At 39.5% G+C, this 27327-nt stretch overlaps 1 protein-coding gene and 1 long non-coding RNA gene across 2 annotated transcripts in view; one reads left to right on the forward strand and one right to left on the reverse strand.

The window, feature by feature from the left end:
* The window catches only part of ADGRV1 (adhesion G protein-coupled receptor V1), a 274545-nt gene that overhangs the window by 63622 nt on the left and 183596 nt on the right, over positions 1-27327 (reverse strand). The window contains exons 94-95 of the mRNA XM_051782549.1: positions 15281-15397; positions 7897-8075 (exon numbers count right to left, since the gene is read on the reverse strand). Coding sequence (XP_051638509.1) covers positions 7897-8075; positions 15281-15397 — 296 coding nt within the window. The remainder of the gene's footprint in view (positions 1-7896; positions 8076-15280; positions 15398-27327) is intronic.
* Positions 15262-19177, forward strand: LOC127468985 (uncharacterized). Its single transcript, XR_007903768.1, has 3 exons — positions 15262-15310; positions 18436-18489; positions 19083-19177. It is a non-coding gene; the product is annotated as an uncharacterized LOC127468985 (long non-coding RNA).

The following is a 27327-nucleotide window of genomic DNA, read 5'->3' on the forward strand; positions in this document are numbered from 1 at the left end:
TTCTCCTCCACTGAAAACATATATTGGTAATGAGGGATAAATGAAAGGTAATTAAAGCTAGCACATTTAGAAGTGAGGTATTTTTAAATAGTTCTTAGCAGTGGGTAGCACATTAGGCAGCTTCACCAGTAGTAATAGAAGAACTTAGAAAATATAGCACAAGTACAGAATATAGAATCACCAAACTTTGTACTCTCTTAGCCTATGCTGTAGATGAGGGAAGTTGAGTATTTTCCCTATATATATGTGTATGTGTGTGTGTATATATATATATATATATATGTGTGTATATATATATATATGGATGCCTATATTGTGATGCTGGGTCACCATAACTCAAGTAGCTCTGGTTCCTCAAAAACATTTCTCCTGCAATAACATAGAGCTCAGCATGGGTTAATTTACCCTGCAGAGAAGGACAAAGCATTGAATGGTGAGAAATCACAGTGAAAAGTGCAGGCTTCTCCCCCCACAACTTCAGCTGAGTGGTTCATGCAGCATTCAGCCTCGCATACAGATAACGAAGCATCTTTCTGCGTTGAGCTCTAGCAACAGCAGTTTGCAAAAGCTTTGAAATCCCAGATGAGGTACTAGTGAACTGAGAGAAAAACTGCAATAACAGGAAGCAGAAGGTGGAAAGACAGTACCAAGTGGGGAGACACTTCCAAATCCATACAGAATATAAAGCCAGAGTCAGGCATTAGAGGATGGAAATTCCACACAGATCTGTAGTACAATCCTCTACCTCTTAGCATGTCTGACAGATAAGTTAAAATCCATGAATGCTGCTTCTGGCTATTCTTAGTTATTTTCTTACCTATTCCTGCCTGTAAAAGTTTGGTGATTCAAGAATGTTGTTCTGAGACTCAAGATTAAATTCAGCACTTTTGAAGTAATATGGAAAAGGGGACATGAGACTTCATCCAAATACTTGGACAGAAATTAGCTCACTGAAGCTAAAATATTCCTGTTACTGGTCCTTGGGTTAAAGAAAGCAGATCTCCATTTTAGGGAACAGCTAGTAAGCCAGGGATCTGTGCCCAGGACATATGCCAGCAGTGAGACAGTCATACAACTGAGTGAGACCCAAGGCAGTGCCCAGTATACTTCTCTGACTGGGTTAAGGGTCAGTGCACCAGAATGACAGACTTTTGATTACAGAGAAACCATGGCACAAGGTGCTCTTGACCCATTGCAACGTGCCTGGTACTGAAATGTGTATTCTGTGGACTTTCTTATCCAAATCATATTGGCCATAGCTCCTAGACATTACTTTGTGCCCTGAGCTATCCCCATGTGTAAGAGCTTGATTTGGAGAAACTGCAGTGTAAGCAACATAAACAGTTGTAATGCTTAGTCACAGCAAAAAGTTCATAATTTCCAGCTTTCTTTAGCCTTCTGTTTTCTCACCCCATGAATGTGGTTGCACAGTCACAGATTCAGTGACTTTCCTGCAAAAAACTCTGCCTTGGGTCTAGACTGTAGAGGACATAAAAGTATTTGCTTTTTTCTAGAAAGGAATTTCAGTGGACAATCTTTTACACTATTTCTCACAGATATGATCATGACAGATGATATGATACAAAGAAGACATGAGAACATTTAGCTTACCTTTTTTGTGCTGACGATGTTATCATATCACTATCACTGAAACCAAATACATGTGTATTTCTATGATTTTAAAGTATTGTAAAGGCACACGTGCTTATTCTGTACTCTATTTGCCACAGGGAATTTTAAAGAGGAAAATTAATCTATAAGGGGGATTCTCTTGAGAGAGGAAATCATTTTCCCTTATGCAAATAAATGATCCTGCTATAACAGAGACACTCATAGAACCTGGAGGAATTGACGGAGGGAAAAGAGCGAGTAACAGACATCCATGTCTGAGACAGAATCACAGAACCAATTAGGTTGGGCAAGACCTCTGAGATCAAGCTCAACCTATGACCAAACACATCTTGTCTACTAGAACATGGCACTAACTGCCTCGCCCAGTCTTTCCTTAAACACACCCAGGGATTCCACCACCTCCCTGGGCAGCCCATTCCAACATCTAATCACTCTTTCTGTGAAAAACCTCCCCTGGTGCAGCTTGAGACTGTGTCCTCTCATCTTATCACCGGTTGCCTGGGAGAAGAGACTGACACCCACCCGACTACAACCTCCTTTCAGGGAGTTGTAGAGAGTGACGAGGTCTCCCCGAGCCTTCTCCTCTCCAGGCTAAACAACTCTGGCTCCCTCAGTCGCTCCTCATTGTGCTCCAGAGCCTTCCCTGGACACGCTCCAGTACCTCTGTGTCCTTCCTGAATTGAGGGGCACAGAACTGGACACAGTGCGGCCTCACCAGTGCTGAGTACAGGGGAAGAATCACTTCCCTGGACCTGTTGGCCACACTGTTCCTAACCCAGGCCAGGATGCCATTGGCCTTCTTGGCCACCTGGGCGCACTGCTGGCTCATGTTCAGCTGCTGTCAACCAGCACTCCCAGGTCTTTCCCTCTAAGTCACTTTCCAGCCACTCTTCCCCCAGCCTGTAGCACTGCAGGAGGTTGTAAAGGTCAAAGTGTAGGACCTCTCACTTGGTCTTGTTGAACCTCATCCTGTTGGATTTGGCCCGTCTAATCAGACTGCCCAGGTTCCTCTGCAGAACCTTCCTACCTTCAGCAGATCAACACTCCCACCCAACCTGGTGTCATTCATAAATTTGCTTCTGGTAGACTCAATCCCCTCATTCAGTTCAATGAAGACATTAAACAGTACTGAGCCACACACTGACCACTAGGGGAACATGAACAACAAAAAAAACCCACCTTCTGGAAACTGGAGGAAATTACAGAATTTTCTACAATGAAAAAAAGGTAGGCTAAAGCATGATTAAAGTCATGCCTGAAAAACAGTTTGACCAGCTTTTGCGTGCATACAGTGGGCAGAGAGATACTTGTTTACAAACTTTTGAATTTTTATTCTGTCAAGTTTAAAACTTTCAGTTTTCTCATTTTCAAAGGTTACTTGTTTTAGCTTAAATTCTAACAAAAAAAGTCCTTTGACCTTCTTAGGGGAGTTTGTTTTCAAGAAGATGTAGTCAGACTCAAAGCTTAAAGCTGCAACGAGTAGTTCTTGAGTTTATAAAAAACACGCTACTATAGGTAGGAGATTTAAATCACCTAATTGAGTTAAAAGTTCAAGCTCCTCTGATCTGTGATTCTCGACAATTTTAGAGTAGTACATTTTTTTTGTAACATATCTTACAGTTCTGGACAGTCTCTTAGGTACAAATCCAGTGAATGTAGCATAATTAACCTTTAAACTCATGTTTGTGAACAAAAACTGATATACTTATCATTAAATAATTCTGGACTCTGGTATCAGAAACAGATGAGTTAAGCCAAAATCCTGCAAATAGGTGTGGTTCCACTGGCTTCAAACGGTATTGAAATTTTCAGGGTTACAGGAAATATTAGACAGCTACTTTACTGTCAAGGATTTCTGTTTTAGATCTTCTGCTTGTTTCTTTGTTCTGTAAATGTAAGATAATTACAACTGACCAGGATGAAACTGGTGAGAGCTAGATTTTATGTAAATCTTCACATTCCTCTCTTTCTTCACCTCTCCATTGCATTATAAATCTCTTTGGCAATATCTACAGTTTGCATTTGCCTCATGTTTTCCACCATACCAGGTTAACTGTGTCTTTGTACTTTAAGAGATCTATTAGAAAAAATACCACGCTGTTTAACTGTATTGTTAAGATTAAACTCATATTCAGAACCTTCATGAGGCCGTGGCAGTCTACCTGAATATACAAGACAACTGCAAATGCTGAACTGTCTAAAGTTTGGGAACTACAGTGAGATTTGGAATTTGATATTAAGCTGAACTCCTGTCTTGTTGTGAACTCACCTGTTCATAATTTTTTCTTTATTTAATAAGAAATATTCTTCTGAAAAGGAGAAGGAGGTTGTTAAAGTGTGCAAGGGCATTAAAAATTTCTGTAAAGAAACATAAATTATGGTTTTGGTTTATAATCCTGAAAGAGACAATCACAGAATCACAAAATCATTTAGGTTGGAAAAGGCCTGTCCAACCATTAACCCAGTACTGTCAAGCCCATCACTAAAGCATGTCCCCAGGTGACACATCCACATATCTTTTAAATTCTTACAGGGATGGTGACTTCACCACTGGCCTGGGCAGCCAGCTCCAATGCTTTATAATCCTTTCCATGAGCATAGTTTTCTTAATATCCAATCTAAACCTCTCTTGGCACAACTTAAGGCTGTTTCCTCTTGTCCTGTCGCTTGTTACCAACCCCCACCTGGCTACAACCTCCTTTCTGGTAGCTGTAGAGTGAGAAGGTCCCCCCTCAGTCTGCTTTTCTCCAGGCTGAACCACCCCAGTTCACTCAGCTGCTTCTTGTAAGACTTGTGTTCCAGACCCTTGACCAGTTTCATTGCCCTTCTCTGGACAAAACCAAAACAAATGGAAGAGAAAGGTTATCCTGAGGTCTCTACTTGTCTCACAACACGAAGTCATGGTGACATTCAGTGTAATAGGAAATGACAAAAGGAAATACTTTTTTAAAACAGTGTGGACCTAAACATTAGACTTTATGTCCTTCGAAGATAATTTAAACAGAGATTACAGCAAATTCAAACAGGGGTTGTAAATTGTCTGTATGACATAAATCTCAGAAATATAGAAGGATAATACACTTTTTTAGAGTGATTTTAAACCATTTAGTTCAAACTGAAATTCCAGTTACTAGCCAGCTGAAAGGAATCGACAACTGCCCCTTTTCACTAAAATCCACTAACGCTTCAGTCATCATGGCAATTCTTAAGCAAGGAAGCATTTTAGTGCATAGTTACTAGAGACTAGGGTAGACAATATACCTGAGAGACACATTAGACTTTTCATTTACAAAGACTGACTAACTGTCATCTAAGACTTTTATCACAAAAAGCAAAAAGCAGGATAGATGGCAAGTGCCTATCCAAGCCCCTTCTACAAGTCAGCTACACACAGAGAAAACTCCTGCTTTTTCATGTTTCATGAAGTTTCATGATCTGATTGAGCCAATGGTTATTACACACAGAAATTAGGTAGTTACAGACACATAAATCTGACATAACTCACTATTCTTTTATAAAAGAGGACATGAGGACTAATACATATTTTTAAGAGTGGATCAAATCTTATTACTTTCTTAAGTAAAGGTGTTGTATCAGATATTCATAGAACCTCCACATTTGCCTTCTCAGATACCCACACCACTCTTCCTCCACTCAAAACCATCCTATGCAAATGCCCATCTCATTACTTCATTCATTCAATGCCTCTAATCAGCATCTTTTTTTGGTCTTATTCAAAGAGACTTTCACCTTCGCAGCTGAGCAAGGGGGAATTAGCAAAAGGAGAAGTGAAAGAGCCCTCATCTGAAATGTAGCTCTTTAAAATCTTAAAAAAATGCTACTTGGTGGCATTTATACAGACAAATTCACCAGTATAAAAAAATTTTCACAAAATGCCAAAGAGTGCAGTTCATACCATAAACACCGCTCATTATGAAAATAATCAACAGTATACTACTGTTTTATACTGTAATGTAGGAGTCCCAGTAGAAAATAAATGTGGTTTTGTGTAGAATTTATCATATTTGGAGGAAGACTGTCATAATACTTCCTGTAAAGCATAAAATTCAACATAGCTCAAATAATTTTTTGTTTGGGATAAGTATAAAATGGACTTGTTTCAGCATGACCATACTGTTGGCAACTAATTGTGCCCATGGCATTCTGGTTAGGAAGAAAACAGTTGGTCAGACACCACCGTAATGCAAAAATGAGTTGCCTGAAGGAGTGATCACTTAGGAGAGAGTTAAAATAACAGGCTTCAATGCTTTCACTACTTTAACCAGTCTTCCAGCTCTCACATGAAATGAGTCCTTACCAGCACACCATTGTTCTCAAACTATTTCTGAGACTGATTTTGAAGTCAGTATGTAATGACCCTGAATTTGCAAATTTCCTTGTCACTTTTTCCACTACTGCATCCTGATTTGGAAAAATCAAACCAGGTGATACAGTTCAGTCTGTCTTCTTTTCTACATTCTGGCTTTGAAAGTCCTTTTGTATAATGAGGAGCAACTCTTAAAGGGCTCCTCAAATTAGGAACTAACATTAATGTTATTTATGAAAATCCTTGCAAATCTCTCTTACAGTGTTCACACTGACAGAGCTGGAATAAGCTGCACACTCACTAAGTTTGGGATGATCTCCAACATTTGCTTACTGTGACAGAATGCTGGAAAAAAACTATATTTAATTTGGGCAATGAGTTGGACTGAGCAATTTTCCTCTACTTAATAATTTTATCAGAATTTAGAGATTTTTCCTTGTTTTTGAAAGAATGAGACATGGACATGAAGACTGAAACAGTTGGAAAACTGTGGTTCACTCCATAATATACCATGAACTCACAGCTTGACTGCAATTGGAGAACTTGATGATGTTACGCACATTTCTTATGTTTACTATGCACAAAAAAGCATATTACCATGAAGAAAAAGACAGCATTCTTTTTCACCATGTTCTGTGAAGAAACATCAATGTGTGTGGGGTGGTATAGAGCTATGGAGCACTTCCTGATATAACATAAACATCAGCAATGGTCTGCTGCTGTGGACCTCAGATACATTTCTGAATTGAGAGCTGGTGTCTATTAATGTGGGACTAAACTTCACATAACATGGCCAGACAGCTTGTGCTACCCAATATAGATCTAAATCAGGTATTCCTGCTTAGCATGCACAGTACAGATATGCACACACAAATGTATATACAAATAATATTTATAAGGACACAAAGATATATATATATATATTTGCATATACTTAAACACAGATATTAAATTCAAGTATCTACTTCTCACACTAATTCCCTTTTTGTGACAAAACAAACTCACTGAATTTTGTTCTCTTATAATGGAATGATACACACTGTATGTTCCTCTTTTATTAAAGACAGATAGATATTCTCCTAGTTTGGCTCTACTCTGAAAGCACTCCCATAAGAAGTTTTTATAAAAAGAATTTGTACATTCTTCTCTTGTTTTAAAAAGAAACCGTGTGTTTACTCTTTCCTGCACATGAAGCATGTAATTGCAACACAAAGTGAATAAGTATATTAGCCTCATGTCCTAGCTATCGTCATAGATTAGCTTTGTCACAAAAGGGACCAGAGTAAAAGAGGTAGGGAAGAGCAAAAATATTTATCTATGTATCTTCACTTAAATGTCTCTGGTTCTATAAAGATGTATTGTTTTAATTAGGACAGTTTTCTGTGCTTATATATAGCTTTGAAAGAGCTATGATCATTGTCAACAATACAGCAATGCTCAAATTTGGAACAGTTTGGAACACAACATATCCAATATTACAAGAGGAACACTTCAGGAACAATATTTGACATGTATTTGACAATGTAGTAACACTGTTTAGCAGAAAATACATTTTATAACCAAAGAGATGGGGGTTTTAGCTTTTTTAACCATGCTCTTCTGCTCATTCTGCAGCAGTAGCCATTTCTGGTCTTTACCGTCGAACTGCACAGTCTCAGAAAAGAATAAATAACTTAGTACGCAGATATGCTTGAGTCAGCTCTGCCAATGCTCGTCCCAGAATGGAGCTGTGGAGAAACTGGAGCAAAGCCCAATTGCATGGAAAGTGCTGTATTGCATATGGGTGACATACTTGCTTCATCTCCACCAGATGAGAAATCCCCCTGCTCCTTTCTGCATTTGGCTGTGGGCACACTCCCTTCTCTGTGTACAAACTAAATACAAACCAATACAGACAGTACAATGCCTAATTCATCCTTTATTAAAGGAATACTTACAGATCACTGTAGACAAGGCCATAAATCTGTGCTGTGCTGTGATGGTAGATTCCTCTCAGAATAATTAGAAGAAGGATCACAACAAAAGCTGGAAGCCCCCAACTCAAAAGGAAGTAAAGCAGATAACGCCGTTCCGTGTGTTCATCATTCATCACAAGGACATACCAGAAATTAACAGCCTGAAGAATAATGCAGAATAACAGTCAGTAGGCTTGGTGGATGATTAGCTATCCCAAAAAGCAAATCATTCTGAAGGTCATAATGCAGTATATTTCTGTCCCAGTGTATGCGTATGTACAAACAGTTTTCAACATAAATATTTTGTCCTCACTTTCTTCTCTTAAGTAATCAAAAGAAACATTATAAAAGAAATATATTATTTATATAACTATTATTTTTTGAATTAGGCTATCAGAAAGGAAGTGACACACTGTTTAGCAGAAAACACTATTTCTGATGTGCAAAAATAGCTTTGTGGTACAAAAATCACTTTCTTCTTGGATATCCATACCTTCACGTAAAAGACTGGCATATAGTATTTCTAAAGTTGACCTGTATTTAATTTTTTATATGCTATTGTTCTGTTCCATGTATCTTGTAGGAAATGCATTAAACTCCTTTAATGGTTCTGGCTGTGGGCCATGTTCTGGGCTCACCAGTAAAACAAAGACATGTAGCGAGTCCAGCAATGGGCCATGAACATGATTAAGGGGTGGAGCACCTCTCCCATGAGGAGAGGCTGAGAGAGCCATGACTGCTCAGCCTGGAAAAGAGGAGGCTCAGGGGGATCTTATCCATGTGTATAAATATCTGATAGGAGGCACTGATGAAGAGGGAGACAGACTCTCCTCAGTGGTGCCCAGTGGCAGGGCTAAAGGCAACGGGCGCAAGTTAATATACATGAAACTTTCTTACTGTGAGCTTGGTAAAACATTGGGCCAAGCTGCCCAGAGAGGCTGTGGATTCTCTGTCCTTAGATAATCAAAACCAAAATGACCATGGTCCTGGGGAACCTGAGCTACAGTGTTGCACTAGGTAGTCTCAAGATATCCGTGAATCTTCAATGGTTCTGTGATTTGTAAATTATTTGCATAACAGTTTGAGAAAAAACTGCAAGTAAGTGAACATAAATTCACAGGTATCTTAAAAGCCTGTGTCTTCTTATGATCAAGTCATTATCAAACAGTATAACTAAGAGTTTAAAACCATACACAAATCAAAATGAAGTCAAATAACTGAAACCTCTTGAAAGAACTGGTACCACGAGTAAGGAAACCCTTCAAGTAAAACAAAATACTTAAGAGTATTGCTTAGATCTTTGCATTTTCTTTAAGACATTGATAGCAGAAACACTTTAAAGTGTGCTGAGCATTTTTTAATGCACATGTACACACTAGTTTCTAATAAACACCTAAACTATCCAAAATAAAAATATGTTTTGAAAAATTTTTCTTCATTTTCTCCACTTCAAATATATTATACCACCTACAGCTCTGCAAGCTACATAATAATTTCTGGCCTTTTATATGGGTTGAATAAGGCACTGTGTTTTTCTGTCTAGAGGATATCTAATCTGAGCTTGTGCCTCTAAGCATGTCTTCTCAGACAATGGAGACAGGACAGGCACCTTCAAGCACTCACTGATCCTTACCCAAGCACACTCATCTCTCTCCATGGTCTACACTAGGGTTTCATATAATAATGTTGATTTACATGCTTAATTTTCAGCTATTTATTGTTAGGATAGGTAAAATCCATATACAGTGAAAAGACCATTGCGATGTGATTATTTTGTTGATGGAATTTTGCAAATTCACCTCAGCCAAGGGCTTGTCTACACCTTTTGAACAAGGCAGTACAAGTATTTAATTAGTTGTTTCTGGATTACTTATGTAAGTCTCAACAGTGAACTATCATTACAGATTTCCTTCTGTGACTTAGGCAGCATGAATATACATTACTTTCTGTCATGGATCATAAATCACATTGGATATGCTAATGAATTGTTTTAAAAAAAATTAGTTTAGTAAATGTTTTAAATGCTTTTTTAGAGAACAAAATTTCATAGCTATGTCCATTGTTTGTAATTATATTAATTAAATAATAATTATTATGTCCTTCCTTGTTTTTATTTGGTGATTGGTGCTATATGAACAAAGGAAAAGTTTGTTTTCTTTAAAAGAACACAGGAACATCCTACCATATAATTTTAACTATCCTGTGAGATTTGAAAGAACACAGAAAAACTATTCGTTCCCTTGCTGGACATGCATAGAAAGAAAATATGAAAGAGACAAAAATGGCATTTGGAAAAAAAAACCACAGTTTGTGGAAAGATTTGTTTGTTCTGTTGCCTTTTACATGGGATTGAAAACTAACTCAAAAATTCTGCATGTCTCCTTATGTCAATAAACATTCTTCAATTACATGTTTGTGTAGTCCTGGTTAGACTGTGCCTCATTGCAAGCACTTCCAGACAGCAAAATCCTTGAGCTGATATATGCCGTTACATTCAAGGACTGTTGGTTCTACTGATTCTGACAACCTGGTGAACACTGTTCTCAGTCATCCCACTGAAACTGCTTTCAACAAAATCATACCTCATGTCTTTGCTCTGTATTCGTTTAGCCACACTCACATATCTCACCTCATTTATCACAGCAGAACACTTACTGCTGTAAAGATGCAAGCGAGGTTGGATTGTTCACCATTTCCTGCACAGTGATATTTGTATTTTGATAATTATATGTTCTTATCTTCAACCCCTTTTGAGGCTCCAAAATTTATTCAATTAAATAACAGTGGAGCTAATTTTGGCAAATCCTTTCCTGTTGCCATGCTGCAACAATAACCAGTTGTACAGAAGAATAAAACGTACAGTCCATTTCCCACCTGCTCAGGTGGAAGAACAAATGGACAAGTTGTGATTGTTCTGATGTAGAACGAATAATAATTGTTTATTCATATAATAGTCTTAAGAGACAATGTGAACTCCAGTGAAGCTTTTTTCTTTTAGAATGAGGCGATTAATGGAAATTACCTTCCCAAACCTGGGATGCTTTTGTTTATTTCTTTATTTATTCATTCATTTACCTTTAGTGACAATCACAGATGCATACAATGGTTTAGACTGGAAGGGACCTTAAAGGCCATCTAGTTCCACACATCCTGCCATAGGCAGGAACACTTTCCACTAGAACAGTGTCCTGGTTCCAGTCAGGACAGGGTTATTTTTTGCAGTAGACAGGAGGGGGCATGGCCAGGGCCCAGAGATTACCTCACATCATTGCTGGGGGCAGGGGGAAGGGAGTCTCTTCTGTGGAGACGGAGTCCCTTCCAGGTCATGCCAGAGGGAGAGGTCGGGTACTATTGTTTCTGGTTACTGTTTTCTTATCTCATTGCTGTTTCCAGTAAATTTTTCTTACGTCAAATAGTGATCTTTACTTTGTGTGCCTCCAATTCTCCTCTCCAGCACAGGGAGAGGAGAGGGAGGGAGTGAGCTAGTTGTGCATGGTTTCAGTGGGAGCACTAAGTTGGAGAATATCATACCTAAACCACAACAACCAGGTTGCTCCAAATCCCATCTCCAACTTGCCCTTGAACATTTCCAGGGATGAGGCAGCCACAGCTTCTCTGGTCAACCTGTGCCAGTGCCTCAGCATTTGTGATAATCTGTGGACATCCAGCAAATAATAGGTGCCAAATACTTTAAATAAAGTCTTTTCCAATTCAGTAGGAAAACTTTTATTTTCCTTCTCTTTAGGTTTGCCAGGAGGTTTCATATTATATTTGTATGCTTTCATATAATTCCTTTTCTGAAGCTGTTAAGCAGTCCATGAATTATTCTTAAAAAAACCCCAAAAGAACATTAAAGTTCCTGTAAGATCAGTAACTGCCTTACAAGTCTGACACATATTTACAGAAAATTTAACGTACCATTAAATCTACATTCAGGTATGGGGAACAGCAAGTTCATGACTTTTATTTCTGGTTTGCTTGTTGAATTCATACCTTCATTGTTGATTTACTTCACAGTAACAATAGTTCAAAAAAGCACAAAGAGTCCATATTTTCCATAATTTTACTCTATGCCAGAATTGGTAACTAGGAACCTCAAAAGACAGCTTTTAACTTTTTTTGGTAACTTTTGTTTTTTGCCATACATTAGAAAATGCTAAAAGAAGAATATTATTTTACTTAAAACATGGTTGTCATGTTAAATATTTGCCCCTGGGAGAACAACAGAATACAGAAAGACACCCTTAGTGTGTGCTCTTAAGATAAAAGCACATACTGAATTTGAAAAAACAGGCTTATGCTGTCCAGTTGTCAAGATGAGGACTTCGGAATTTCAGATATTAATATAAGGCAAATATTACAAGCTAAGCTCTCTCTGTGGGCACAAACAGTCATTTGCACCTAACTCACTCCTTTCTTTTTGCAGTCAAGAAAGTCTCATCCTTAAAAAAAAAGAGGTAATGATTTCAACATTCTGCAGCTTACAAAGTCTCCCTGTATAAGTCAAGAAACAAAATAATGCAATACAAAGGGAGAGGAACAATCAGTCATGTAAGGATGTTTTGATGTGGCCTTTGTTCTGACATTGAAAATGGACCAGGGGACCTCTGAGGTCCTTTCAATTTCTACATTTCAGCCAATATATTGGTAGTAGTACATGTGTAACACAAATATTGAAATTGAATGTAAATTTACAAACACAAGAAGTTAAAAATAGAACAAGATTTTGAATATGAAGCTATAGATATTGTTGTTGTTATACTTATACAAATCAGTACTGATATAAAATAAAATTTTAAGCATAATTAATATACTTAGCATTATGTAGTAGATGGAAAGATTACAAAAAGAAAGTAAGGAAGTTATCCGAGAGTTTAGAAGATGAAGATCTTTGATCTGGACCACAGAACTGAATCTGCATATGTCCAACTCTACTGTCAAATCTGTGCTTTCCTCTAGGGTTTTGTTGCCTGGAAATGTTGCTTCACCACCTTTAGATCACTTAAAATTGTCTAGGGTTTATGGATGTTTCAGTTCCACACACCTACACTCTGTTTGTACTTGATTATCACATTCACCCATTTCTGCATGCAGTGATCAAGCCTGTCACCAACAGATTTGTATGATGAGAGTCAGGGATCAAGCATATGCACTACGTTGTGCAGTCTCACAGAGGGCTGCACAAGCAACACACAATCTCTTCCTGTATTTTTGCTCTTTCCCAGATGGAAGTATTTAAGTTCCATTTAAGTATAAATATGTGATTAATTCTGCCTTCCAAATCAAGTAATGTATATTAAGTATACCATGCTGAGAAATACAAACATTAATTTCCCAGCCTTTTAAATTTGCCATTCAGAAGGCAGAAGCATCTAGACTTCCCAAACTCATCTGGTTTTCCTTCAGATCCACAAGCTTCACTATTATTGTCTTAAGGACCAATTTGAGCACAGAGATGTTCCCAGCACTCCTTTCATGCCCTGGCATGCTTACTCACTCTGCAATGAGACACATAAATTTAGGGCCTATTCCCAGTCAAGAGAACTGTAGCTGAGGCTGGGTTGATCTGTATTTCAGATGATTTCTTTCCGTTTGGGTCTTTCAAAGTTCAGGAATTATTCACAGCTGAAGACCTGCACCTACAAAAAGAGTACTCCTCTTCATTCTGAGTTTTACTCCTTGTAGCTCTTATCAGCTCATGAATCATCAGGCTGTGATGCATTCCCTCTTAACCACCTTTGTCCTGTCAGATTTGCTTGAAGAGTCTTCATGTCTAACACAAGCCTGAGGCTCCACTAAATGCAATGGGACATGCAAGTTCTTAGGATTCGGACAGAATTTACTTAAAAAAAATAACACTAGATTTCAATTAGAGACATAAAAATGATCAACTGTTACCAGATATACAATTTTTTTTGTCATTACAAGTGATTTTTGCAACTCAACATAACACGTAGTAAGGGATGTTGAAATACCCTCAAAACCAAGGGGCCAAAGCTTGAGATATGCCAGTAAAAAGGCAACTTAAAAGCATTACTTTGTCCAAAATAGCAAATGTTGAAGAGATCTGAAGATACTTAGGAATAAAGTGAATGAGCAACTGTGAAGAATATAAAAATAATTTAGACTAGTAAACCTAGGAGAACATCATTAGCCAAGCAAACAGATTTCTGTATTGAGGCCATCTACCTGCAGCTTGCTGAGGCCAACAAGCACAGTTGAGCTGTTGGAGTGGCTGCTAGGGTTCTCAGTGAACATGAGCCTGACATAATCCCAGGAAAATGCCACATATCACATGAATGTTACTGGCAGAGAAAGCTGTACAGCCTAATTTGCAATTCTTGGTTTGCTCTGACAGCCTGCATATTGGAGGATTTGTATGGTAATGTATGGAGCTGCACATATAAAGCTGCATGCTACAATAAATGTCCTGTGGACATATCCTATTAAAATAGAAGACAAATAAATGGTATAACTCATGTATTGGTGCTAAATATACATTTCTACATAAAGCCAAGAAAATGTATTTTTCAAATAACCCCACAGCTTGTTATTTTGACTAACTTACAACTGGATGCAATTTTCCATAAAAAATTTGATTGTTCATAGTGTTCCACATTAGTTCAACCATTTTTTCCACCACTGCTGTTTACTATTATATAATATATCAAAAGTGCAACAGAGCTGGTGAATGGTCTGGAGCACAAGCCTGGAGCCACTGGGGAGTGGCTGAGGGAGCTGGAGGTGTTCGTCCTGGAGAAAAGGAGGGGACATAGTTTAGTTGTTGACTTGGCAGTAGTGGGTTAGCCATTGGATTTGATGATCTTAGAGGGTTTTTCCAACCTAAATGATTCTATGATTCTATGAAAATTATGAATACATATACTCCTTATTTTAATGCAAACATATGAAGGTACGTGTGTCACATTATACAAGTCTAATGACTAAAATGCTACTGACTCAAAAAATTACAGTGTAGTTTACATTCATATTTCACCTGTAATAGACTGCTTCAAAAGACCAAATGAGAAAGCTTAGAAACACTATTAACACTAAGAAAAACAGTTCTTCAGAGTTCTGAGACAGTAACTTAAAGGATGAAGTGAGATGAGGGCATTCTTACACAGTTGTAATGGATATGAGTGGTAAAAATCTTTATAGTGTTCAGACATATATCCTTGGAGCTGTGACACTCTAGGTTTAATAAAAGCTACCTAATGTTTTGCCCCTCTAGTAGCATTGAATTTCATATATATATATATATATATATATATATATACACTACAGTATAATAGAAATATAGTCTAACTGTCAGTTACTTTAACAGATGTCTTGAGGAAGCAGTGAAAAAGACTAAGAGACCAACCTGAATAAGCATCCAGCTGAACTGGCAGAGGTAAAGATAATGGGTAACAGATGCAAGGGCAGAGCAGCTTTCCTCTGAGATATGCTGGCTCATGTAAGCAGAGGCCAGAAATGAAATCTGCAGGGGAAAAAACGAATATATGTATATTGGAATTAAACAAAATTATTCAATAATGACAATGGGGGGGGGGGATCTTCAGTTTGGAAGTAAAATATACAATCAATTACTGTTTTCAGAGGTGTATAAAAATATCTTGGACATTTAATATTCACACAAAACAAGTTACACTGTCAACCACAAAAACAGCTTTAACTGTAGTGTCCAACCTTTTGTAATAAGAAACCTATTACTTTAACAAGAAAAATATGTACCACCTACAGGAACAAGTTGTTCTCTCTTGGGATTTCAAAATATATGCTCCTTATAATACCAATTGTTCAGAGCTCTTTTTACAGAGAACTTACGATTTTAGATAGCCCTTTTCACACAACTTTTGTGTACTGCTATTTAGTTCTATGTTGAGATGATAACATAGTGCTCCTTCCTGGTACTTCTCAGCGTGATCAGCCTTGACCCAAAATGATCTAACTAAGGGATAACAAGTCACTTAAGTCATCCAAGTAGCGGGCTGGCACTTTTGTTCATTTGATTGTGACAGTTCTGTATCACATTGAAAATTAAGGTGATAGCATATCATTGACAAGATTCTGCTTGAAAAAGTGAAGAAAAAAAATTAAAGTGAATCAATGCACTTTTGTTAAACAGTAAAAAGATCTCTGACAGAGCCCCCATCTGACAGTCATTTACTCAGTTAATCAGATACTGCAATTCTTTTAAAACTTTAAGTCACTTACCTAGCAACTACTTCAATGAAATTAGTACCAGAGTATTCAACTGACGTCATCAACACCAAAATATAAACTGTAAACATGAGATGATTTACAAATTTTTATGTTCCTGTATGAAGTATTGTTGTAATGCTGTTTCCAAGCAGTAGGCTGTATCTGAACACCACTCCTCTGCTAGCTGAGAGCTGCCTCCTAGTTTCCGGCCTGCACTTATTCATGGTCCATTTATATCTGGTTTTATTTCTGTGGAAAGTCTCTCAGGTTACACAGGATTTTCTCCTGGGGTTCGTACTATCATGAATTCACAGCAGTAGTATTCTCCCTGAGGCTACATTTCTCAGGGTTAAATAAGCCACTGCACAACTCGAAACTCTGCAGAGATGCTTAAGCTGGTCTGGACAGCAGTTTAGTTCCATGCATACAGCATCTGCCTGGATCAATTTACTTTGTTTCTCACAGTAACCCTACATCATTCTTGTAGGCTCACTTCAGATACTGGAATGCCTCAGTTGGGTCACCTCGAAGCCTTCTCTTTTCCAGATTGAACAAGCCCAATTCTCCTAGCTTTTCCTCATAGGAGAGGTGCTCCATCCCTCTAAATCATCTTGGTAGCCCTCCTCAGGACGAACTCTAACAGGTCCATGTCCTTACTGTGCTGGAGACTCCAAATGTGATTGCAGATGGGGTCTCACAAAAGTGGAGTGGAGAGAACAAACCCCCTCCCTCAACCTGCTGGACACGCTGCTTTTAAAGAAGCCCAGGATACAATTGGCTTTTTGGACTGATATATAGTAATACCTCAGTGATCATCTGGTACACACAGTTTTTCTTCTTATTTCCAATCACCTACCTCTTGGCACAGAATTTTGCTGTTAGCCTACAATTTATGATTGTTCAGCTTGTTCTAGAAATATTCCTGTATTTCAAACTTCAGTCCTCAAAGCCATTCACACCTTTCTAGATGTCAGCTCACTACCATTCAGTGTTTCTCTTCTTTCTATCATTGGTGCATTTTGCCTGGGCATGTTATTTTCTGTTCCCCCAACCAGTTCTTCACATTCAGCGCAATACCTCTCTTCATTCATCACTCTCCCATAGTTGTCTTTTCCCATTAGTCTGCCTCTTCTCAGATCTGAGTTCCTGGACTAATCCTCCTTCATTACTATTTTACATTACTTCCTGCTGGGAAGGGGAGTGATACAGCGGCTGGGTGGGCACCTGGTGTCCAGCCAAGGTCAACCCACCACAGTCCCTTTTGAAAATTGTACTAAAGAGAAAAAGGAAAGACCAGAAGACCAAAGAAATTCCATACCGATCAGGTAAACAACAGCCAAGAGAGAAGTAACTTGTCTGAAACATGAAATAAGAATTATGTATGAAGAATAAGTAAGTGCAATACTGAGCAGTAGTATTCTAGCTTGTCATGGTAAGTGCTGAAACGCTAAGATATGTTAGACATTAAAATGGGGATACATCGCATGACACATGGAAACAAATCTTAACTTTACAATGCAACAAAAAGTGGAAGTACTAAATGTTGTCTTTGCTCTAGACCTTCCTAGTAAGACCAGCCTTCAGGAATTCCAGGTTCCAGAGACCGGGGGTAAGGTGGGAGCAAGGAAGGTGTACTCTTAGTGGAAGGAAACTGGACCACGGCACCTGATAGGATGCACCCACCAGTGCTGAGTGAGCTGGCAGATAATTTTTGACCAACCACAGAGAAGGGCCCAAAGACTGGATGAAAGCAAATGTCACCTGCATCTTCAAGAAGGGCAAGGAAGAGAACCCAGGCAACTAGAGGTTGGTCAGCCTCCATCCATGGGAAAGTGACAAAGCAGCTCATGGTGGAGACCATTTGCAGGCATATTGAGGATAAGAAAATCATCAGGAGTAACCAGCATGGTTTCAATGAGGAAAGTCATGCTTGACCAACTTGGTAAACTTCTACAATGAAATGACAGGCCTAGTAGATGAGGGGAGAGCAGCAGATATTGTCTACCTGGACTTTTGTAAGACTTTTGACTTAATCTCCCAAAAGATGACAGGCTGTTGACTTACAGGCTGGATATGCAGACAGTGAGATTGACTGAAAACTGATTTGAACTTGTTTGGAAAGTATTATATTAAAGTTGCTAATGTGACAATTCTTCAGAGCCATTCAACAGAAGTGCAACGAAACTGATGAATTCAAAGCATTGTGATGAAAGAATAATACCTTTTGTTTTTTTAAAAAAACAAACAACTTAAATAAGACTTCTTCCTTTGCGTTTTATGGCAAACCATCACTTAATGTATTCCTTTTCAGAGAATGCACAACACCCAGTGACGAGGACATGAAGGTTTTTCTGTTGAACTCTAAAGGTAATTGATTTACCACATTCCACCCAAACCAGTCTGTCTTAATGTTCTGTCCAAATTCTTCAGCCTGAATGCAGTAAATACTGAAAAAATTATTTTATAAACACCTAAGTGTATCTCATACATTAGCTATACTATTTGTTCAAAAATAGAAAACAGGAACTTTCAGCACAGATACTGCAAATGTTAAATCCCCTAAGTAATAAGTAGAACAAATGGTAAAAATAAAACAATAAAGCAGTAAAGCATAATTTATAGTTTTAAGAAGTGAAAAATATTTTTACAGGGGGAGAATAAATCACAGAATATGCTGAATTGGAAGGGACCCACAAGGATCATCGAGTCCAATTCTAATCTGAGAGTAATAATCTTTCCCAGTTGCAAGAAGTGCTGAAAAGGCAGCATGTTGTGATGGGTGAAGAAAAAAGAAAGAGAACACCTTGCAATGCTCTAGGGAAAGAGCTGTGGACAGGGCTAACCCCATCAGATATAAAAGCATCAAGCAGAGGAACAACAAACATTTAGCCCTGAAGGAGAGCACAGGGCTAGGGCCTAATACATCTCCTCACAATAGTTTCACTTTTTCATTCCAGCAGGAAGCACTCTGCCTCTTGTAGCTGAAAAAGATCCTCCCCACCCGGAGAAACCTGAAGAGCAACGGGTCAGCTCCTCTAGAACAGGAACATGTCAGTATACTCATGCCACTTTTTGCAATTTCTGCAAATTACTGTTTCACAGTACGAACTCACAAAGCTTTAGACCTTGTCTTCCTCTAGATAGAAATGCCTTTATATACGTCTTACGGAAATGGATCCTAACAGTGGTCGTTTCACTGTAGGAACTGGGTTTCAGGAAGGGTGCCAAACAGCACCCTGGGACGTGTAGTTTCGCAAGTACTCTATCACACGTGCAGTGAAGTACCTTGGTGTGACTGGTTATTAAGGTCACATGGTGTGATGTGTTAACCCATATATAAGCTGTTGTCTCATTTGAATAAAGAGGATTTGGCAGTGAACCCCCAATCAAGCCGGGTCTGTATGTCTTATTTGCTTATTATATTAATAAAGCAATATCTAGTGCCCTGAACTGGGGCCACTCCCTGTATCAGGGATGATTAGAGGCTGCCTTGTAACAAGGAGAATTACGGTAGTGTTCGAACGAGCTTGTTTTAAAAGCTGAGAAACGCTCTCTGAAAAAAGCCAGACGTCATATACCGAGCTAAAAGCAGGCAGAAAACGTCGTTAAAGAAAGGACATTGAATAACAGCGCCAAAAGGACTGGAACGTCGTGCAGTAGAGCCGCGTGGGAGCTCCGAGAACCTAAGTATTGTCTGCATGAGAGACCTGGCAGAGCAAGGTTTGAAGGAAAGAAAAGGTAAAGCTACAGAGAACTCAAGGTAAGAAGCTGGCATGGGAAGCTAAAATTCAAGGGAAATTATAGAAATAACTGTATCAGGACTTCTGCTAAGCAAAATCCTTAGGGTGACTGCTTGGAAAAAATTTGGAGAGACAGCTCCAGAGAAAACAAAGATAGAAGATGTGGACACCTTGAAAATCTCACAAAGAAACTTAAACTCGTCCACGGAGAAAAACTTAAAACCTCCTGTTCCCCCCATGAGCCCTTACAGACAAAGGACTCCCCCAGACACCGAGAGCAGATGTGGGGGTGGGGTAAAACCGCGTGCAAAACGAGAGACCCTAACGAAAGACACGGGCTGGGTTTTGCGCGGGCAGAAGCGAGCACGTGGCGCGAACCACGTGGTTTTTAGGGAGAGACAGATGTTGAGTCCACGAGGCACTGCCGAGTTGCAGCCATGTGGTGGCCATGCCGCGGGCTGGGAGTGGACGTTTTGCCCACAGTCAGCTTGCCGAGTGTCCCAGCTTGAGGAACCGCGCTTAGAGCATGTTTGTTCAGTAAGCAGTGAAACAACACGAGGGAGTTGGGTTTACCCCCTCTGAAAAAAGACAAGCACTCGTGCAGCGCAGGGACAGAGCACTGCTCCTGCGCCGGCTGCCTCTGCGCTGCTGTTAAAGGAGTCTGTTGGACCTGCTACGCTCCGCAGAAGCAGTGCGAAAATCCCTTAAATAAACACCATCTACAATGCCTGCGGGCGAACGAAGCGGCGCGGGGTTTGGAAAAGCACTGTTTGCGGTACTTGTCAGCAGCGGCGGCGCGGGAAGCGCAGCTGTGGGGCTTGCACAGGCTCACGGTGCGGGCTCGCGGCGTGCGGCGGCGTGGAGCACTGGGTCCCGTGCGGCCAGAGCGCGGACACGACCCAGCTTGGCGTGGCCCCGGCTAGGGGACACATGGTGTGGCCCGGGGACACAGCAGCAGCTGCAGCTGCGCAGGGTGTGCTGTGCCGGGACAGGACACGGTGCGAGCCCGGACGCGGCTCCGCGGCGGCTTGGGTGGCGGCGGGACGGACCATACGCAAGGCTCGCAGCACATGTGGGGGAGCGCACACTGGGGCGGCTCTGCGGAGCCCCACCGGAGCCGGGACCGGACCGAAGCCGCACAGAGAACAGGGCAAGAAACGGCCAGGGGGTCGGCCCGACCCCGGGGCGGCTATATGGGCTGGCCCGGCGACACAGCTCTGTGCGGCTCCGGCGGGAGTGAGAGCCCGCAGGGCTGGGACAGCACGATCTGCAAGCACACAGCAGAGCCCTGCGTGAAATCTGCCGCGGGCAGAGAAAGAGGCGGCGTGGTCACCACTCGGTGCCACGGCAGAGACCCCCAGGGGGGGCGATCCTGCAGCCCGCGGTGGAAAATAAACAGCAAGGCCGGGGCCGGGAAAGACAGGCAACGCCCCTTGTACTGGAACGGAGCGAGCTGCCCCTCTGCACAGCTCAACGCTACAGCTCATGCTGTGATCCTCCTGAGGCACATACAAAACCAATTTAACATGTATCTGGTTGTCTTGAAACATTTAGTAAGAACACTGTAGCTTTAAGAGTTTGTTTCTATTTTTCATTAGTTCCTCAGTAACTTTGTTTAAATTGGTAAGTTGTTAAGCTCTCAAATGTAGCTGAATAGAAGAAGTTACTGTGACAATTTAGTTCAAATAACATGTTTAAAAAGTTCTTAAACTTGTTAATTAATGCATTCAGATACTGTTATCCCAGAAAGGTGTGCTTAGCGTCAGCGAAAATGTAAACATAACTGCTTGTGGGTCATAGCTGCTTAAGAGACTGAGTTAAAACTAACTATAATTACTCTAACCAATATCATTAAGAAATAGGACTGCAAAATACTCCAGAAAAGATTAATCAACACAGCAATGGAACAAATCTATGAAAAAGAGGATTGCACAGCATTCAACTTTGAGTTAAAAGGCATTAAAAGACATTAAAGTGACTTATTGACTTTACTTCAAGCTCCAGCTAAAGGATCATCTCTCAACCTTCAACTTTTGAGGTAGAAAGACATTAAAAGCATAAAATGACTTCTTGCTTTTTATTCAAGCTCTTAGCTACCAAAAGCCATTCCTGGATGAAACTGCAGAGAAACTGCGTGTTTGCCTGACCTTCACATCTGTTTCTACCTCACTATTTACCTGAGACTGTCTAAGTTGTTATTAACATGTTTGTTCAATTTGTTATTAAGGGCAAAAAGCAGCTACCAGAAATGGATGGACAAAAGCTGAATAATTACAGCTTAGACTGGTTACTTATGGGGAATGCTGAGTTTCAAGCTGTGTTGGCAGATTGTAATAGTAACTTGTGTGTGTATCTTCGAATTTATTAAGCTTTGGTTTTCTAAAGAAAAACAAAAAAGGGGGGAAAAAGAGAAAATGCATGTGCATAAACAGGTAGGACATCATTTAGGTTTGTTAGGCCTCGTATTCCTCATATTAATTCCTTTTCAAATTTTCAAAACAGGTACAGTTGCCAGACACGACTCCCAGAAGTGACAGATTGAGAAACATAACTAATAACCACTACAAAAACCCAAACTACATTACTTAAATAAAGACATAATAAAAGGTTTAAGTATGCACGTGTGAAAAGAGAATGAAAAGGTATCTACCTTGGTGTGAATGAGAGAAGCTGTGTGGACATGTATGTGTGCAGACTTGGAGATAGTTATACTTCATCTGCCCTGAGCAAATTACACTTGCTTAACACAATACTTGTTCTCTAAGGGCCCTTTCCTTGAAATGGAGTTGAATTTCTCCTGGTTACCAATTACATGCAGGCCCTTGGGGAAGTGGGAGTCGATGTTCTATCCAGTTGTGCCAAAGCCCTCAGATTGGTGGAGTTGTTGTTTATCCCAAAAACACATAAAACCTTAAGTAGAAAGTTGGGAGCGAATTTGCTTATTACAAGTTATAGAAATTGCACTGATAGTAAAGTTATATGAACAGTTTCAATAAAGGCCTTATCACATTAGGCCCTGATTACATAGATGGTTAAAATAAGTTTAAGAAAAAAAATTAAGAATCGTTCTGTTATTTGTCGTAATGTTAAAAATTGTTCTATCACTTGTTATAAAAAAGAAAGGGGGATATGTAGGGGTCGGGTTTCAGGAAGGGTGCCAAACAGCACCCTGGGACATGTAGTTTCACAAGTATTCTATCACACGTGCAGTGAAATGCCTTGTTGTTACTGGTTGTTAAGGTCACATGGTGTGACGTGTTAACCCATATATTAAGCTGTTGTCTCATTTGAATAAAGAGGATTTGGCAGTGAACCCCCAAGCTAGCCGGGTCCATATGTTTTATTTACTTATTATATTAATAAAGCAATATTTAATTTCTTTTCACATTAAACATTTTTATTCTCTTTTATCCATTTTATTATTTTAATAAATCAAAATTTACTTCCCTATTCCATGTAGGAAAAGATTGTCTGCCTTTGGAGCTGGCTTATATGCATTTCTATTAAAAAAGAAAAGAAAACAGTCCAACAACATAATATCTATGATTATACCAACCCAATCTCAATACAGGAATAGTATCAAAGGCATAATTTAAAGCACTGTTCCCTTTGTTCGACTTAATTGCAATGAAAATTAGCGCAGGACAACAAACATTAAAACTCTCATGTCCTCCCTGAACTGCTCTTTTCTGCTTTGGATTTACTTTATATGGGTAAAAAAGGGGTTCCCTCCTTGAACACAGGGACACTGCTTAATAATAGTGCATATGAATCATACTTTTTTGTTGCTGCTTGGTAGGACAGGACAGCACTGATGCGAGCCAAATGTTCTTGTGTTTTGTGTTCTGATACTGAATGCTAGGACAAAAATATCAACAAAGGATGTGCAAAAACTTGGAGAGATTCATAGACACTAGCAAAAATTCTAAGTTAGTCTTCCTGGAAAAAGTAACAATACAACACACAACATGTTTCAGAGCACAGAGGAAAAGGTTATATAAGTTAGAAGATTCAAAACACAGTATTTAACTGGGTCAAATGAAAAGTTCGATAACTAACTTTTCATTTATTATTTATTTATTATTATTATTTATACTTATGTATTGATATTGCTAAAAATAAGCAATTAAAGTTTCTTTATGAGTTTTTGTGAATGCTAAATGACTTCACTGATCAGTAAATGGTTTAATTGAGAGGAGTGCTTTATAACCGACACCAGAAAAAAACCCATACATGTGGGTTTAGCTTTATTTCTGCCTTCAGTTAAGTCAGTGACATTAATATTAAAAAATAGGTACCTTATGAACAGCAGTTCCAAAGTCTTTATACTTTACATGCATTGTGTATTTTAGAGATATTTTTGTGTTTATGAATTATTTGCTTTAACTATGTTGATTCTATGTCACTGCAAACTGCCATAGTAAGAAAAGCCAAACAGCTAACTAAAATAAAATCCCTTGAAATGCTGATATTGTATTTACAACAGTGACCCGTGGCACCTTTGTGTAAAGATGTTTGCACCTTATTAAGCAGCAGCAGAACTGGCAACCATTTTCATAGTGATTAGACATTAGCAACTGTATGTTACTCATTCCCTTCCCCCAGCTAAGCAGGATGGCAGTTGGTTTCATGCTGGGTTCAGTCCCTGACCTTTCTGCTTGCCATGTTTAGGCTCAGGGACTTTTCATGCTTCTCTGAGCCAGCAATCTGACGGTGCAGGATTGGCGTAGGAGGGGGTGAGGCACCATGGCACAGAGCACAGCAGCACACAGTTGGCCATGCAGTTGAAGTTTGCTGCTGGGGAAAGGCTGGGGTAGCTCACACCCTCCTCAAAACAGGTCTGATGCAAGTACCCAACTCTATGGACTCCTCTAACACTGTTTCTCCCCTGCTCCAATCATGCTGTTCCTTACAAAGAATGTTTTGAGTGATACTCACTGAGAAGTTATACTTGATTTTAATTTTTTTTTTGTAAATAAGGAAAAATAAGGACTAAGAGTCTCTGAGCAGGTCCTAACCCATTTAGTTTTATACAGAGATTTAGACAAATGGCATAGGACCCTATAGAGAGAGTTTCTGATTTCCCTGCATTTAGATCTGCGACAAAGATGCACGTTGCTTCATTAGTCATTACGAAACACAAGTCAGACCTCCCCAGTCCCACTGCAAGATTCTCAATAACACAATACTTTTATTCGAATGATGCAAATAGAAGCTGAAAAAGCTTCTTCGTGAAATCATCAAAAGTGTATCTCCAGTCTTTTCTAGGTTCAAGTACTCAGACAGATCTCAGACAGATCTCAGGGCTCTGAATGTACTGATTTGGCAGGTACAAAACAAGCTCCTCTGAGAGATGTTGATTTTCTGCGGTAAGATCTGTCTCATATTATTTCCTACCTAGAAGCTCAGATTAGCCCCTGAGCAGATTTGCCATGACACATTAATTTGCTCTATGGGCTTCTAAAGCAGGAGGTACGTACACTTCGGGGGGGGTAATCGGGAAAATCTTTTAATGATGTGGTTTCTCACTTCCTACATTTCTTGATAGAGTTTTTCTTAAAGTTCAGGTGTTAGTTTCCTGCAATAAGTACACAAAAATTTTTTCTATTCTAAAGATAACCTGAAGATGAGAAAGACAAAATCACTCCCTAGAATATAGATGCTGGCTGGAGTAACAGGCAGCTCTCATTCCACCTGCACACCTACTGGAGATTTCACCCTGTAGGAATCAGAACACAGGGTAGGCCAGACCCACCATAAACTAGGGTTGGGATGCAGTCAGTGTGCAGCCATGAGTAATATTTTAAGCATGGTAGGAGAGGGCTCCCATGCTTCTCTATATGACTAATCAACTGTGAAGGATAATCTTAAGTGGTGCAGTCCACACACTGGAGGGAAGGGATGCAGTCTACTCTAGTGCAAGATGTCCCTGCCCATGGCAGGGGGGTTGGAAATAAATAACTCTCAGGGTCCTTCCAACCCAAACCATTCTATGAGTCTATGATTCTGTAAACATTTATTTATCTTCTTTAAAAAGAAATAACCAAGAGAACCATATCATAACCAATGGTTATGATTCTCACCAGTACCTCTGTTGGTAGAGGGCATGCTGTCTACAGTCTCAAACACCCCTGAGGTTTATGTATAGGAAGAGAGATCTTCAGAAGACTATGGGATCAGTCTTCATTTATTGGTTGGAAGAGCTATTCTAATATGAAGTCTGGTGTGAGATGAAAGAATATTGAATTGAAGCAATTACAGAAGCTTTTTAAACATAAACAGAAATTTACTTAACACAAATCAAGCATTCTTCAACAAGAGCAAACAGCTAAATTCCCCAGTTCTACCATTATCTGTAACCTATGACATTAAAGAAATATTTACTTATTTAAATATTTGTGCCAATATTTGATCGAGATTCCTTCAAAACGTTGAAATACAGCCCAGAGAATGATGAATTAGAGGGTAAGTCCTATGAGGAGAGGCTGAGGGAGCTGGGATTGTTTGACCTGGAGAGAAGGAGGCCCAGGGGTGACCTTATCGCTCTACAACCTCAATACAGAAAGGAGGTTGTTAGCCAGGTGAGGCTCGGCCTTTTCTCCTAGGCAACAAGTAACAGGTTGAGAGGACATAGTCTCAAGCTGTGCCAGGTGAAGTTCAGGTTGAACATCAGGAGGAATTTCTCCACAGAAAGGGTGAATAAGCATCGGAATGGACTGTCCAGGGAGGTGGTGGAGTCACCATCCCTGGAAGTGTTTAAGAAAAGACTGAAGTGGCCCTTAGTGCCACGATCTAATTGACATGGTGTTGTTCAGTCACAGGTTGGACGCGATGATTTCAGACTTCTTTTCCAAGATACTTGATTCTGTGATTCTGTGAATTCAGTGATCAGTATAATTTTTTGTGATACAGATACCTTTAACTGCCATTTTCTCTGTGCAAAAGGCTTCATAATTACCAGGCAGCAGAAGGTTTCCTAACAAAACCAGAAAGCAAACCCTTTGGATTTTGTTGTGCTAGCAGACAGATTGAGTTTTTAACCCAGAACAATCAATGTGAATTACTAAACTGCACGGGCTCTAACAAGCAGTAAAGATTTAAGGTGATTCCACTTGAAGACAGAAGTTTTCAGATATGTATAATAAAATCATTGCGAGCATGCCAGCCAATGCAGACTATCAAAGAGCATTAAGTAAGGTCTTAGTAGTCGTGGTTTATCTGTTCTTTACAGACTCACCTCATCTGTAAACAAGGGGGGAAAGGAATTGGGTCATTAGTGCTCTGAGCAATAACTTCGATTAAAAACAAAGAAAAATGCATTAAATATGCCAAAAAGATAAGGATCCTAGAACTGTAACCACCCTAAAGCAACTGCATAGATCAGGCATTAAGTACAACATTTAGTACATAAACAGTGTGGTAAATCTAAGTTCCAGAGCGAGGTTCAAGTATTTATAGAACTCAG

This window comes from Manacus candei, unplaced genomic scaffold, assembly GCF_025592945.1.
Source record: "Manacus candei isolate 608988 ecotype Guabito, Panama unplaced genomic scaffold, ASM2559294v1 h1tg000016l, whole genome shotgun sequence".
Taxonomy (NCBI): domain Eukaryota; kingdom Metazoa; phylum Chordata; class Aves; order Passeriformes; family Pipridae; genus Manacus; species Manacus candei.